This window comes from Trematomus bernacchii, unplaced genomic scaffold (assembly GCF_902827165.1).
Source record: "Trematomus bernacchii unplaced genomic scaffold, fTreBer1.1, whole genome shotgun sequence".
NCBI classification, from domain to species: domain Eukaryota; kingdom Metazoa; phylum Chordata; class Actinopteri; order Perciformes; family Nototheniidae; genus Trematomus; species Trematomus bernacchii.
This window is the reverse complement of record NW_022988043.1, coordinates 21,336,535-21,350,744: the sequence shown is the minus strand read 5'-3', so window position 1 is coordinate 21,350,744 and position 14,210 is coordinate 21,336,535. Positions and strand designations below refer to the sequence as shown.

Below are 14,210 nucleotides of genomic sequence, written 5' to 3'. Positions count from 1 at the left end.
CCAATATACTATAAATGGTTTTGAGCTTTTACTATATTTTCTATTTTTATTTTCGCATCAATTTGCAGCTGTTGCTCTACACTTCAATCTACTATGTATTGAATAAAGAATGTTCTCAAACTGCTGTTGAAAAGGCTTTTATATACACATTGTAAGTTCCTAAAAACAAGACGTGAGTACACAAAATATCTTTTTTACTCATGCTGAAGCTTATTTTTGGTCATAAATTCACTATTGTACCTGAGCAAACATACCAAATTCCATTTAGTTTTGAGTAAATTGTAGGCTGTAGAGGTTATTTTAAATAAAAAGATGTAGAAAATTAGCAAACACTCATGTTAACACTGGAAATGTCCTAAAAAGTGCTCTGTCTAAAAATTATAATTGAAATCCATGTCTCATGTTCAAACAAAGATGGCACGTTAATGGTATCCATCATGAGTATTCATCCATTCAGCCTCATGTGGTACCTCCAATTTAAGATGCTGCTGATGAGTGTTGATCATATTAAAGTGATATAATAAGAAATAAGTCACTGTTTCAGGAAAAACCCAACAGGTAATTTAACAATCCTAGCACCCTTTAAGTAATGAACTAAATATTTGTCACACTCTTTCAAGCATTACTTTATCTATTGTACACTACTTTGACCTAAACAGAGGTAGAAGAACTTGATAGAAATTAAAGCTAGTAACTATTTAAATCCTACCACAGGTGCCCTGTTTGTTTAGGAAAAAGAGTAGAGTCATGTGGCAAAAGCATGCCCTAATTTGGCGCCAAGATTGACAACAGTATAGACTGTAATCTTCAATGCAAAAGTCCAACAAAGCCTTCATATTATTTTTAAAATATACAATTAGTCAGTGCTTTTCGAAGCCAATTCTCACTGTCGATTTGGTTTGACCATTTCCACATCTGTTTAGGCAACTACTTGATTACTTTGTTTTCATTTGGCAAAACATTCTCGCCAAAAGAGGAACTAAACTCGTCTAATGAAGAAATAACGTTTCTGTTGCTGCTAGCTCCGCCCGCTGCTCCCCTGCATGGCTGATGGAGATCAACTCAGAGTACCATAAAGCGTGTTAGTGCTCTGCCATGAGTCTGTACAGAATATATACACCACTGGGTTCCTACATGGCACTGGGCAGGTCGATGTGAAGGTTTACTCTCACATAAAGACAATACAATCAACATGGTTACGCTCAAGTACAGGTTAGTAATACAAATGTAGCGTCAGCACTATGGAGGGCAGAGGACCACTTCAATAATCAGAATGAGAATAATAAGGATAATAATAGACTTTTTAGCTTCCTAATGCTGTTTCCCAATAGGAGTTTTTAAAAAAACAATCAACACTCTTGGGATAAAGTAAGTCATCTTCAGTACATTCAGTCATATCATCATCATTATACACTACCTTAAATGTGCATTTTATGAAGCTACAGCTTCAGATGGGCTGTTGCACAGCGCTCGGTGTTTTATATATGCGCCGCTGCTTCTGCTAAAATGCTGCAGAACTGAAAGCTTCAAAAGTCAGTGATCTGCATTCGTTCAGATTGTTCCTCCTGATCCCGCTCTCTTTCCTGTTGTCTGCTCTTCGATGACGTGTTATAAAACAGGTGATTTTCATTATTAAGAAATGAGAGTTTTTTTTTGTTGTTCTCTGCCTCTCAGCGAGGCGAAGCTTATTAAACACTATGGAATTGATGTCTGATAAATCTGCCGTTCCTCATGTGAGACGTGGCCTCTCACATGGACCTACTTCTTCCCATCGCTCTCTGTGGAGACAAGAGGAAAAACACACACTTCCAGTCACATGTTAGCCTTTTAGCTCAGGAACTTCAGTCAACACTTAAAGGGGTCCTATTCTGCTCGTTTGAATTCATATTTGGATTTAGCGCCTCTACTGTGACATTTCTCCATGCTTGTATGTTCAAAAAGGACAAAAAAATGATTCTTGGAAAAGTTTTGGAGGTTTATATTATGTGGATAATGACTTTGATTAAACAAATGAAAGCTACAAATCGTTTATTGTGATGGATGCTTATTTTCAGGTTCATATTGGTCTTAGTGCCTCTACTGTGACATGTCTCCATGCTTTAATGTTCAAAAAGCTCTTTATTTTTCTCATTCTGCCTGTGCTGCAGCACCTCTTTTCACCCTCTGTCTGAAACCAGAGCCCAGTCTGCTGATTGGTTAGCTGGCTGGCTCTGTTGTGATTGGTCAACCTCTAAGAGAATTGTTGTACTTGTCCCGCCCGTTAGCCTATCACAAAGAATGTGTTGGAGCGCTAGCCAATAGAAGCGCAAGTGTTATCTAGTGATGTCATGATGTCCCAACCCTGCCAACAACTGAATTCTTATGACAAATACAAACCTGAGACTTGTGATCACAAAATAAACATCGTTCCTGTCAGCCTCCAGTTAAAGTAACAGCACCGATTAAGACAAAGATGTGTTGTTTAGAGATAATGAGATCATTAAGTTGTGAAAAAAAAAAGAAGGTGTTCCCAAGATAAGAAAATAATTAATTACTGATGTTCAGATATCCTGAACAATAGCCTCTGGAGAACAATAGGCGCTTTCACACCAAGTACTTTGCCGTACTTAGTTCATCAGTTCGTCTTCTCCTGCTTTGGGTTTACTGGCAGGCCGCAAACAACTTCACGGCGTATACTGCCACCCGAAGTCCCCGGCCGGATTTCCCCGAGTAAATCACCAGAACGCCGACACCTCCTCATCTCCACCGCTCCCATGTTTTCTTTTGTGTTGCCATAAGTTAGTCTCTCTGCGTTTGTGCGCTGGGCTAATGCTAATGCTAATGCTAATAATGCTAATGCAAGGATAATAAAATGGCGGCTTAACAAAACTTTTTGGGAGTTTTACGGGGCGTGGTTTACAATCCGCATTATCCGCCCAGCCAATCAGAAATGGGAACCTTTTTCTCCCATGAAAGTACCTGCTCAGAGAGGCGAAGTCCCGCCCATCTATTTCCGACCCATGGGACCTTATTTCGGAAAAATTATGTATTGAAGTCAATGGGGAGAAAAACGTATCTTTCGATCCCGTTTGAATTGTGCCATGAATTACACATATGATGTTTGTCAATCTTAAAAAATCATTTCCATGTCAAACAAGTCACAGTTTGTCGTATAACTGTTGAAATATAAGACTATGAAAAATACGCAACTAGAAAGACTACAAATCCCAGAATTCCGGTCCCGCATGCTGGCTCTTACGGAACCGACTAACTCCCCTTGTGTGTATGTACAGCTCTCAACATGCCCAGACTTGTAGTGATTTTCACCTCTTTTAATACTTTTCGCCTCATTCTGAAAGAAAGAAGTGAAATGTGCCAACGTGACGGCCGTCTTGGTGAGTGGTGCGAGACGGGAGATGTAGTTCATTGAGCGGTTTCACACAAAAAAAAGTGTTACTTCACAGTTTTACGACACATTTCAATTTTTTTGACTTGCTAAATTATCTTTTAAATTGACAAACATCATATGTGTAATTCGTGGCACAATTCAAACGGGATCTAAAGATAACTTTTCTCTCCCCATTGACTTCAATACATAATTTTTCCGAAATAAGGTCCCATGGAGCTCCCCCGGAAAGAGAGGGACTTCGCCTCTCTCTAGCAGGGACTGAAAAGGGGGTGAAAAGGTTCTCATGGACTAAGTTCTAGTTCCGGATTTTTTTGGTGTGAACGCAAATTTTCGGAACTATATCGGAACTATACTAGGAAAAGTACTCCGGTGTGAAAGCGCTTAATGCTGGTATTTTCCTTCATTTCTGTGTTTGCTTCCACTGTCAGCCTCTCTTCTGTTAATCTCTATTATTTCACAGCAATTAGCATCTATAGATAACTGCAGGCTGTGCAGCAGTAAGGTAATTATCACATTATGCTGTTTAACAGCCTGGCAGTTTCCCTCTGCATTATTTCACACATTCAGAGAGTTATATATAATGGCCTCTGAAAATAGATGGAAAATAATGCAAACTGGCTAATGGTGCTTTTGGATCATTTAGGAAATGAGTCTCAGCGAGCCGACTGAGCTGTTATTCTTGGAATTTATAAAGAAAATAGCCATTTAAATGTCTGTGATTCACAGTGAGAGCTCAAAACTAAATGTAAATTAACTAACGAGAATATTGTGACAAATTTAGCAATGTTTGTGTGTATATTTGTATGATGTGTATGTACGGTAGCCAACACGCATAAAAACGTCTTCACCAACTTGACCACAAGTGCAGAATTAAGAAAACCTTCACCAACTTCACGAAACCTGCGCAGTGTTTACTAATAGCGATGCATAAACGAAACGCTGCAAATAAAAAAGATGCAGGAAAGCTCAAAACGCAACAGAAACCAGGGGACACTAAAAAGTGATGCACACAGCTAGGACCAGTGGTGTAGTGGTCGTTGGACGCGGGGGATCGCCGTTCCCCCACTTATTTGGAGCCCCCACTTTTTTGAAGCATGATTTTATTTGAATAGTCTAATAAATATAAAATCATTGCCAGTGTTATCAGTTGCAAGTGTGTATTTGTTGTAATAATGACGAAAACATAATACAGTTCACAGTAATTATAATAAAAAATAACAAAAATTTCCTTAAAAAATTATGATTCGTCATCACGCTCGTGACCCCAGGGTGACACCACCAGCTCGCCGCCCGCCGATTTTGCAGCAGCTCTTTCCCTCAAGAACGCAAACGAAACGGCTCTATGATGGCAAGCAAAAAAACTTTACTTGACTTCTTTTCTAAAAAGAATATCATTCACGAGAAGAAAGAGGCTAGCAGCACCGAAGCTACAAGTGAAGCTGCTACTAGTACTACATCATCAGAAGAGCCGCCTAACGACGTGGCCGTTTTGTGAGTGCACCGCGCATGCACACTTGTGGCATTGTTTGGGATGACCTAATTAAAATAGCATCCACCCAGTAAAATAATCCCCACTACACCACTGGCTAGGACAACAGTTGGCCAACTCTCACTCTCTAGCTAGCTAGCTTACAACAGATCTGAAATAATATTGAAGGGAATCATGTGATCACATTGTTATTTTATGTAACAATGACAATGACAGTTGGCCAACTTTATAATCCCAGAAAGTCAACAAGCGCTACGGTCCCAGCTGTGTGCGTCACTCTTTAGTGTCCCTGTTTCCGTTGTGTTTTAAGGTTCATGCAGCGTTTTTTAAATTTGCAGCGTTTCATATTTGCAGCGCTTTAGTAAATGCTGCGCAAGTTTCGTCAAGTTGGTGAATGTTTTTTAAAGGCTGAGCATGTTTTGTCAAGTTGGTGAAGATGTTTCTTTATTTGTTTTGGCACATTTGTGTTTTTTCATTTGCATCGTTTCTGAAGCTGCAGCGCTTTCTCCTAGTGTAAGTATTTTGGGCCGTTGCAAAGCGTTTGCACCTGTCGGCCACCATATTCAGTATATGTGTGTGTTGTATAGAGCAGGCTAATAATTGAAACGGATATTTTTAGAATATCCTTTTATTTAACAATATTGAGTAGAAATGTTTGCATGAAAAAACTTTGATTGCAATTTGAATGTATGTTTTTCATTTTCCAAAACATTATAATGGACAACAACAAAAACTGATATTTTTAATGCAGAGATAAAAGAGTTCATGTAAGAATCGAGAAGAAAAATATATTTTTAAGAGGAATACTCCAAAAAGAAACTACATATTGCGAAAATCCTATTCACCAAATCAAAGATGTTTCAAGCATTTTCGGGGAATTTGTTGAAAAATCACAGCAAATACCGGTTTTAGTGTTATTGTAAGTCGTTTTTAAAATGTGTCCTCTTCTCAGAAAAAAAGGCAACTAGCCTAAGCCCCCCAATTGCATTTATGTAACATTCAGCATTTTTTTGTGTAACTTGAAATTATAATTCTTTAAAAAACGAATGCGTTACCTTTTGCTCAAATCGGTCTTTGTGTCTTACATTATTACAAACAGTTGATTTAACTTTAATAAACAAAAAAACTCCGATACTTAATACACACTGCTTTAATGTCATAATTTACTAATAAATGACAATGAACTGAATCCAGAATTGATTTTGAATCTAAGTAACGAAACGTTTAGACCCCTATAAATGAGTAAAGGTATTTAAAAGTTTTGATTAATAAATCCCATTTCTATATGGGATTTCAAGGCATTATTAAAATATCTCCTTGAATCACGTTTGCTCCCAGGGCTTGTGAAAAATGTTACGTAAGAAAAGGACACATGTTTGAACATGATTAATAGAACACAGTCTGGTACTTAAAGCACTAACCCACCAGTAGAGGAGTGTCCTGACGCCTGCTGACTGGAGACCAGCGACCTGGAGCTCAACCCTTCAACACAGTGATAGAAAAACAGCTGTGAAACATCACGTTTAGAAATAAAATGTCCAGGTGCAGTGATGACTCCTAAACCCATAAATTAGTTGTATCCCCTATGTATGGATCTACAAGCAACTACCTTACCAAAAGTACAAAGTCACATGATCATTAAAGCCACATATGGACTGTGTCACCTCACACACTCTACTATATGTTAGCTTTAGTTTCAGATATTATGACGTTCTTTGACTCTTTAATTATCCGGCCCTGGTCAGTTGATTTCTGGGTGGGTGAGTTGTACCTTGGTAGATGTCGTACTGTCCTGAGATCAGGTTGTAGCTCATACCCAGATGTGTGTGATGGTGTGTGTGGAGGTGTCGGGCGAATGACATCTGGTTCCTCTCTCGCTCCGTCTCCCTCTCTCCCTCGGGGGAGCCCTTCTCACCGGGCTGTTCAACACACACACATTGGGTTTTACACTTTTTTTTACAGACAATTTACTTTCTGGTTGTCTTTTTTTGTGTTTTGCATGTTATTTACTTCAAACAAGCAATATCATTGTAAGTGCTGGTGCGTAAGTTAAAGTCCTTAAAGCATTTTTCTTTTTTTTGTAATATTCACCAAGGTTTAAGCGAAACATGTGGGTCTTCAGATTGCAACGTAAGATATGTAGACTGTGCTGCAGTATCACCCTGTGGCTGAAACCAGAAACCAGAAGCCGTCTGCATTTTGTCTTTAAATCAGATTTCTAATGTGTCTCTGGATAATCACATCTGTGTAGTGTGATGAATGTTGTGGCGCTGTGAGCTACAGTATGGATGTGGCAGTAATGTGTGTGGTGTCTCACAGCAGGGGATTTCCCGTGGTACTGATGGCTCTGCTGTTGCAGCAGCTCCATGGCAGAGGACGAGGACGAGTCTCCGCTCTGCTTGCTGCTCACGGCTCCTCCCCTGCCAGGCGGAGTCACCTCCGACTCCTCCCTGCCTGCCGTCTTACCGTACAGAGGGTAGTGGAAACCTGGTCGACACAAACACACACAGACCAAGAAACACACATGCACAATGAGTTTAAATAGTCACCTAAAAGAAAAGAGTTATACATTTTTAGGCCTTTGTTTTTATATTTATAGATACAGTATATATAGAATCCCTTAAGCAATATAAAGTAGGTTGCCTTTAATATGTTTGCGTATGATTTGACAATTTCGTAAACTTGAATTTTTATGAAATGTACTTTATGGATAAATGAAGTGAGAACAAAAAATTCAGATACCATAGTTGCTACATGCACTATTTATTATTGGGTGCCTGATTTATGCAAATTAACATGTCCTTTCATTATCAAACACTGTTGTATAACAATCCCTTTAAAAAAAAGAGGGGACATGAGCCCAAACAGAAATTAAAATGATTTCAACGGAAAAAATGATCTTCTATTTAAGGTTCAAATTCAGCAGCAGCTTACAACCTTAATAAGCTTGATGGGGTTCATCCCACATTTACAGTGAAAATATATACTGTATATTCATGAAAGTCAAATTAAGAAGCATTAAAGAGGATTTGGGGATGAATTAGGGGGTTTAAAGGGTTTAAAACACCTACTGTTATTACAAAATGAACCCTTAATATAATTCACTGATGGCTTTGCTGCCATTTTGCAACTTATACATTACAATAACCTCAAATATTAAACTGTACGTGCACAAACTCTGTAAATTTGCCTTTTTTTTAATTGTTACTCATCTAAGAAATAGTCATATTCCCTTTTTTGAGAACTTGTTTGATGAGAACAGGGGATCAGTTAAACAGTTCTACTTCATTTGCTTTCATCTCTTACACGCCTTAGATTTATGGCTCAAACAATAACAGGCTCAAATGCTTTAAACTCTTAATGTTTTGCTGACAGTTTCCCTGCTTTCAACTCCCCATGTGAGAGTTGAAATACTTTCAGTGCTTACAAACGATCTGACAATTGTACAACAATACAGGGCATGCACCTGCAACTTCAAATTATTTCAAAAATAACTCTTCATCTGACATTTCAAAGCATGTCAGTGCTTCAACTTCGCTTCAACTCTTTAAGTCCCCAAAAAATGCAGGACCAATACAATATTTTCATGAAAATATATATATAATTTAACTCATGTAATTTATAACCCGTTTTTACAAGATAATTATGCCATTTTGTAAATACGAAAGGTGTTGGTCACTAACAATTGTGTTATAATGGATCACACTCTGCCCCGATATATATATATATATCTTTAAGAAACATGTCAAAGAAAAGGTTGAAACCATAAAGTACAACTTGGCACATTTTAGAAATATTAAAACCTTTCTCTCTCTCGATTCTAGCGAAGTTATAGTCCATTATAGAGTATCAAATATGTACATTTATGTTTTGAACTGTAGCCTTTTGAAGAAAATAGGGGACAGAATGACTGGTGGGGGGTTTAAGGGAAAGCTTGTGTGCATGCTCTATGAGGCCATAGATATGTAACATTACCTGTAGATCAGGGTCATTTTATCACTCAGCATTCCAGTCATTTTGGCTTCATGTGCCACTGAGCAACTTCAATAAATAGGAGCCCACCTGTGTTGCCAAATTGTTTATGTAGTTCAAAAAGGGAACCTTGTGGGTAAAAGTGCCAATTGCAATGCTTTGAGTTGTACGTTCAGTGTTGCCGTACTAGTAGTTATGCGAAAGTCTTACATGTATTCAGACGCACGTTTCCACTTCTCATTGTTGTCTAAGAAAACATATGCCTGTTAGAATGTCCATGCTCTGTTGTTTCAGTATTGTTATAAAGAGTATGTGTGAGGACTACATTGATGAATAATGGAAATACTGCTGTAAATTCATAGTTACATCGATGAATGCTAGTGCATCAATTTAAGTTCCCATGTGTGATAGCATGAAGCTAACCCATCGTTAATGTTGTGGTTGTGAGCATACGCGGGAAGTGATATGTTGAATGATTTCTATGCACTAAATTAATGTACATTTGTGTGTTCAGTTTTACAGTGCTTTCTGAGCTTTAAACGGAAGTCCTGAAGCAGAATTCTTCTTTGGAACCTGTTGTCTGTCTGCCCAGCTACGGTTGCGAGGGCTGAATACCACGATCATGAAGGTCTGAAGCTCCCTAATTCAAACATTAAAGCTCCGTTTTTCCAACAAAACTCGAGAATGATAAACAGCACCTTCCTGTCTTTGTGCCCAGTTCAAGAAGTAAATAAACATATTTCACAACATGTTCCTTTAAATGAAACCTAAACCATTACTCAGACTCTTACCTGGGTAATTGTGGACCAGTGTTGGGGAAACCCCTCTGTAGGAGTCCCCTGCGCTCTCACACATTGCCAGGTAGGGCGGGTAGGAGGAGTGTTGGTACTGGATGTAGGGCTGCTGGGGGGCCATGGGAGGGGACACCGCCGATCGGACACTCTGGGACTCCTCTGCCAGCCCTCCGATTGGTTCCTGGCCTTGATCATCTAGCCCATCCAGCCTGTCTGAATCCTCCACGTCGATGGCGGGCGGGAGATCATGGACCCTGGCTTTTTTAGCATCTCCGCCAACACCTCTTTCTCCTGAGGTCATCTTGGCTCCAGCAGGCTCCACAGAAGAGCCCCACTCTTTTGCCCTGTCTGCTTCACCTTCCTCGGCCTCCTCCGCATGTTGTAGCTCTGAGTATTTGCTGTGAGCAAGGCAATGAGCCCAGGCCTGGCTGTCTGAGGGCTAAATCGATGGGGACAAGTATTGGTGGTAGTTGCAGTGTTTCCCCTATAATTTTTAGCCAACAGTGGTGGGTGGGAGTCATTTTTGGTTCACTTCAACTTCTGTCCACGTCTCTGTCCCAGTTTTTGCTAAGATGACTAGTTTCAGAGCTCAATCTGAGGCCTATTTCACAAGTCTTAACATTACCTTTTGACTGTGTTTTTTGGAGGCTAATTTATGACTTTCATTTGTGCATTTCTTTTTTAGCAGGGTTTGGAGAAATTCTTGCTGCGGTGGCCCACCGCTGCTGAATGACTATAGAGGAAACACTGTGTATTTGAGTGAACAGAACCATAGACAGACCATCTATCACTGGCTCTGGGTGTGATGTTGATGAAGGATGACGACGTTTCAACAGCAGGCGGCCATTCACAGGTGGAATGTGAGGAGTGTGGCGTCCCTCTCAATGACAAGAATCAAGACACTTCTCACACATGATCAACTGCTAGGCCAAGCTGAAGGAAAAAACAACCTCCCAGACACAGCTTTCATTCGATTCATACAACCTTTTTACATACCCAGCAGTACTAGAGTTAGTGGTTAAATGCATTGTGAGATGACATGGTCAAAAATCTGTACAAGCATTCTATAAAAGCAGCTCATACAAAAACCAACACTTATGTATTAAAATGATTTTGTTCTTTTAAGTGTTTATGTTTTATGTACAGCTAAAGTTGGATTACACATTTCCCTCATTAGTGCTACACATTTAAAACATTTGCATCCATCAAATCAAACCACATCATTTTGATTTCAACCAAAATGACTACGGAAGTATGTCAATGTACAGCTACAGCACCACAGAAGCCAAATGGTCTTTGTTATTAGCACCTATTGGTTTAGCTGTACACAATGTGTGGTTAATCTCTTTGTGACACGCAACAACAGTCATTAAAGCACACCAACAACACCATCAGCGGCGGCGGCAGGTTATAGACAGAGGGAGAAACTTACACTGGAATAGGAAACATTTGAGTCCAGATCTGTCTGACTGTTTGGGTTGTGGACTGATGAAGAAGAGGAAGAGGAAGGTGACTTGATGTCATCACAGTCTTTCATCAAGACCTGGTGCTGGTCCACCATGCCACCGTGCACTACCTTCACGCCGTGACTCTGTCCCCTTTCTCCCCTCTCACTCATCTCCACGTAGGACAGGACGGGTTTGGGACAGCAACCTTTAAGGCCATCTGGACCTTTGCCTAGCATGGGTCCACCAGCTAAACCCCCAACCAAATATTTTTCATCCTCACTGTCTCTCAACCCCTGCCCTCTCTCGCCCCTCTGCTTGGCACTGTGCGTCTGGTCACAGCACTTAGATGCCAGCAACATTTTCTGGTCCATGTACAGTCCTCTGGAATACTGGCCATAGTATAACGACTGGGCCAATGCAGTTTGTGTCTGACTCATAGCCAGCTGGAGCTGAGACTGAGGCGGCCCGTCACCTTTTTTTGAGTCTGAGAACTCGTGGGAGAGGCATTTGTCATCATCTTTCACCTCTTCCTTTCTGTCTTTGCCTTTGCCGTCAAGTCCGGCGCTTTTGTGGAAAGGAACGCTGCTGCTGTTTTGCCTGTCCGACTGCATGTACCCCTGTAGATAGTATGGCTCGTAGCTGTGGTAGTACGGGGATTGGGGGTCTTTTGATGGTGGGGCAGATGCTGTGGGTGGGGTTTTACCAGAGTTGCCATGGCTACTGTTAGAGCTCACCTCTGAAGAGGCCGAGGAGGCAGACTTGGACCGCATTCCATCCGAACGACATTCGGAAGATCCTCCATCATCCCCGGCATCTGAGATGTCAGAGTAGGCTGGGCTGTTGTTCTTGCTGTCTGTTGCAAGGCAAACACCACTGGAGTCAATCCGTGATGAACCACCAATGGACGGACTGGGGGCGTTGTCGGTGAAGGTGTATACCTTGTCAGCCTCAGCTCGGATACTGGCCATCCTGCTCTCCTGGCTCTCTGTGAGCCCGTTGATTACATCCTGCTTACTGAGGTGCTCCTTTAGAAGGCTTCCAGAAATTTCCTTGACACCCATTTTGGAACCTCCAGTAACACCATCTTCTATTTTGATTGCACTGCTGTCACCATTAGGGGTCCTGGTGTGCGCATCTTTGTTATGTTTGTCCTTCAGTCTCCGTTTCTCTTTCTTCCTGGTCTCTTTGCTGCAGGTAACCAGAGTGGCTTTGACAAGGCTCGGTTCCACAACAATGCTCAGCTTTGGTTTGATGGGTTTCAGGGGAAGGTTTTTACTGGTGAGGCCTACGGCTGCCATAGGTGGGGACTGCTGTGAGTTGGCAGTATCTGCTGTGCTGGTCGGATAAGCTGTATTGGGTATTGCTACCAGCTTGGGAGGAGCAGGGGCCGGTGCGATAGGTCGGTTGGTCCGTGACTTGGACAGTTTCTCTACCTTGCCGTTGGCCTTTTTGCCTTTGTCGCATGCACCTCCCTTTTTGTCAATCAAGCCTTCAGCTTCCAGCTTGGGCATCTCGACCGTGGAGTTCCTGTCTGGGACCATGCAGTTCTCCAAAACTACGGTCATGTTGGAGATGATAGGCAGATTGCTAAGGTCATCAATCAGACCATCTTTTAGCAGAGAGGTTCTTCTGGTCTTGGGGTTGGCTGAGGGGCTGTGGTCAGTACTGAGGAGTAGTCTTCTGTTCTTAGGAGACCCCACTGTGGTCACTTTATATAGAGGGGCAGGTTTCTTAGAGGAGCTGATGGCATTAGTGCTGGTTGTCTCTGAGAGGTCATATGTCATGTTGATCGTGTCCTCACAGTCTGATAGTCGTTCCTCACTCTCTCCATCCTTCATTGGCTCCAGCTCAGGCTTCCTCTGCTCCTCAGCCTCAAGGTGTGCATGTGTCTGGTGGTAGCGAAGGCCGTTGATGTGCTTGTAGCGTTTAGTGCAGTTTGGGTGCGGGCAGTCAATGAGAATAGGCGGGGGAGGTGGTGAGGAGGCACAACCCCCTCCAGGGTCCATGAATGAGGGGTCAGATTTGCCCTGCGGCGTGGAGGGGGCGCTGCGGCATTTGGCACGGATTCTCTTTCCATTCCCATTTTTGATGTCGTCAGAGGAGACCAGACTGAGGTCTAGGTCAGCCGGTGGTTTGTTCTTGCGCTTCCCGGAGGAGAGAGAGGAGGTGCTGTTGGTGGGTTTTACCTCATCCACAGTGAAGAAAGGAGCAGGCGTTCGGCAGTTGCTGTTGATGAGGTTTAGGCTTCCTCTCCGTCCCTTGCTGTGGATGGGCACAGTGGTTCCAGACACACCACCTCCACGGCTTCTGTGCTGTGACAGACCCCTGACTTTGGCAGCAGGGGACGGCTCAACGCAGGACCTCTCGGCCATGGCCATTCGCATCCGTTTTCCCCGACCACGCCCACCTGGCAGCTCAGGGTCACTGGATGGAGACTCGCAAAACCTGGACAGAGAAAGAGAAAAACAAGGGATTGGGATGAAAATTCCTCACAACAATAGAGGCGGATTGTATTAGGTTGTGTCCTGTTGTGCAGAGTATTGATAAAATATGTATTAACAAATTGCTGGAAGTTAATTGAGGGGGCACAGACTGTGAAATAAGACAACCAAGACAGTTTTTTGTGGACCGTCTGGGTCAGAAAACATTGGATTTAACAAGCCATTCAGATTTGGATACCCTTGCAGGCTTTTTACAATAAACCATCCCCATCTGAGTATTTCCAATGGCTTAAGATATACCTTTACAAAGGTGTGCCACATTTTGTCTAGCAAGCCAATCAAAACAGTCACCACCATATTGGCCATTTACAAGCTCTACTGATCCAGTCCAACGGATGGCTACAATTTGACAAAAATGAATGGATCAATGGCATTCAAGCATATCATGTTATCATTAAGCTTTTAAATTCTAATAAATAAACTGAAGAACACATCAAACCACCAAACAGAAGAAAAAAAGGGAACAACTTGTTCATATTATCACCGAAATTGAATTTGAAAAAAAAACGTGGAATATAACAGATTATCTTTCAGGGCTCATGTGGACCACTTTACCACAGACGTCTAAGATAAAAATCTATTTGAGTTTTTTGTGCAAAGCCTGTTTCTCTTTTGATA

At 41.6% G+C, this 14,210-nt stretch overlaps 1 protein-coding gene across 1 annotated transcript in view; it reads right to left on the bottom strand.

The window, feature by feature from the left end:
• znf608 (zinc finger protein 608) overlaps positions 1–14,210 on the bottom strand; it is a 60,055-nt gene that overhangs the window by 1,410 nt on the left and 44,435 nt on the right. Inside the window, exons 4-9 of the mRNA XM_034117641.1 lie at positions 11,076–13,536; positions 9,641–10,082; positions 7,195–7,364; positions 6,649–6,796; positions 6,303–6,359; positions 1–1,778 (exon numbers count right to left, since the gene is read on the bottom strand). The exon at positions 1–1,778 is cut by the window's left edge and continues 1,410 nt beyond it. Coding sequence (XP_033973532.1) covers positions 1,759–1,778; positions 6,303–6,359; positions 6,649–6,796; positions 7,195–7,364; positions 9,641–10,082; positions 11,076–13,536 — 3,298 coding nt within the window. The 3' untranslated portion in view covers positions 1–1,758. The remainder of the gene's footprint in view (positions 1,779–6,302; positions 6,360–6,648; positions 6,797–7,194; positions 7,365–9,640; positions 10,083–11,075; positions 13,537–14,210) is intronic.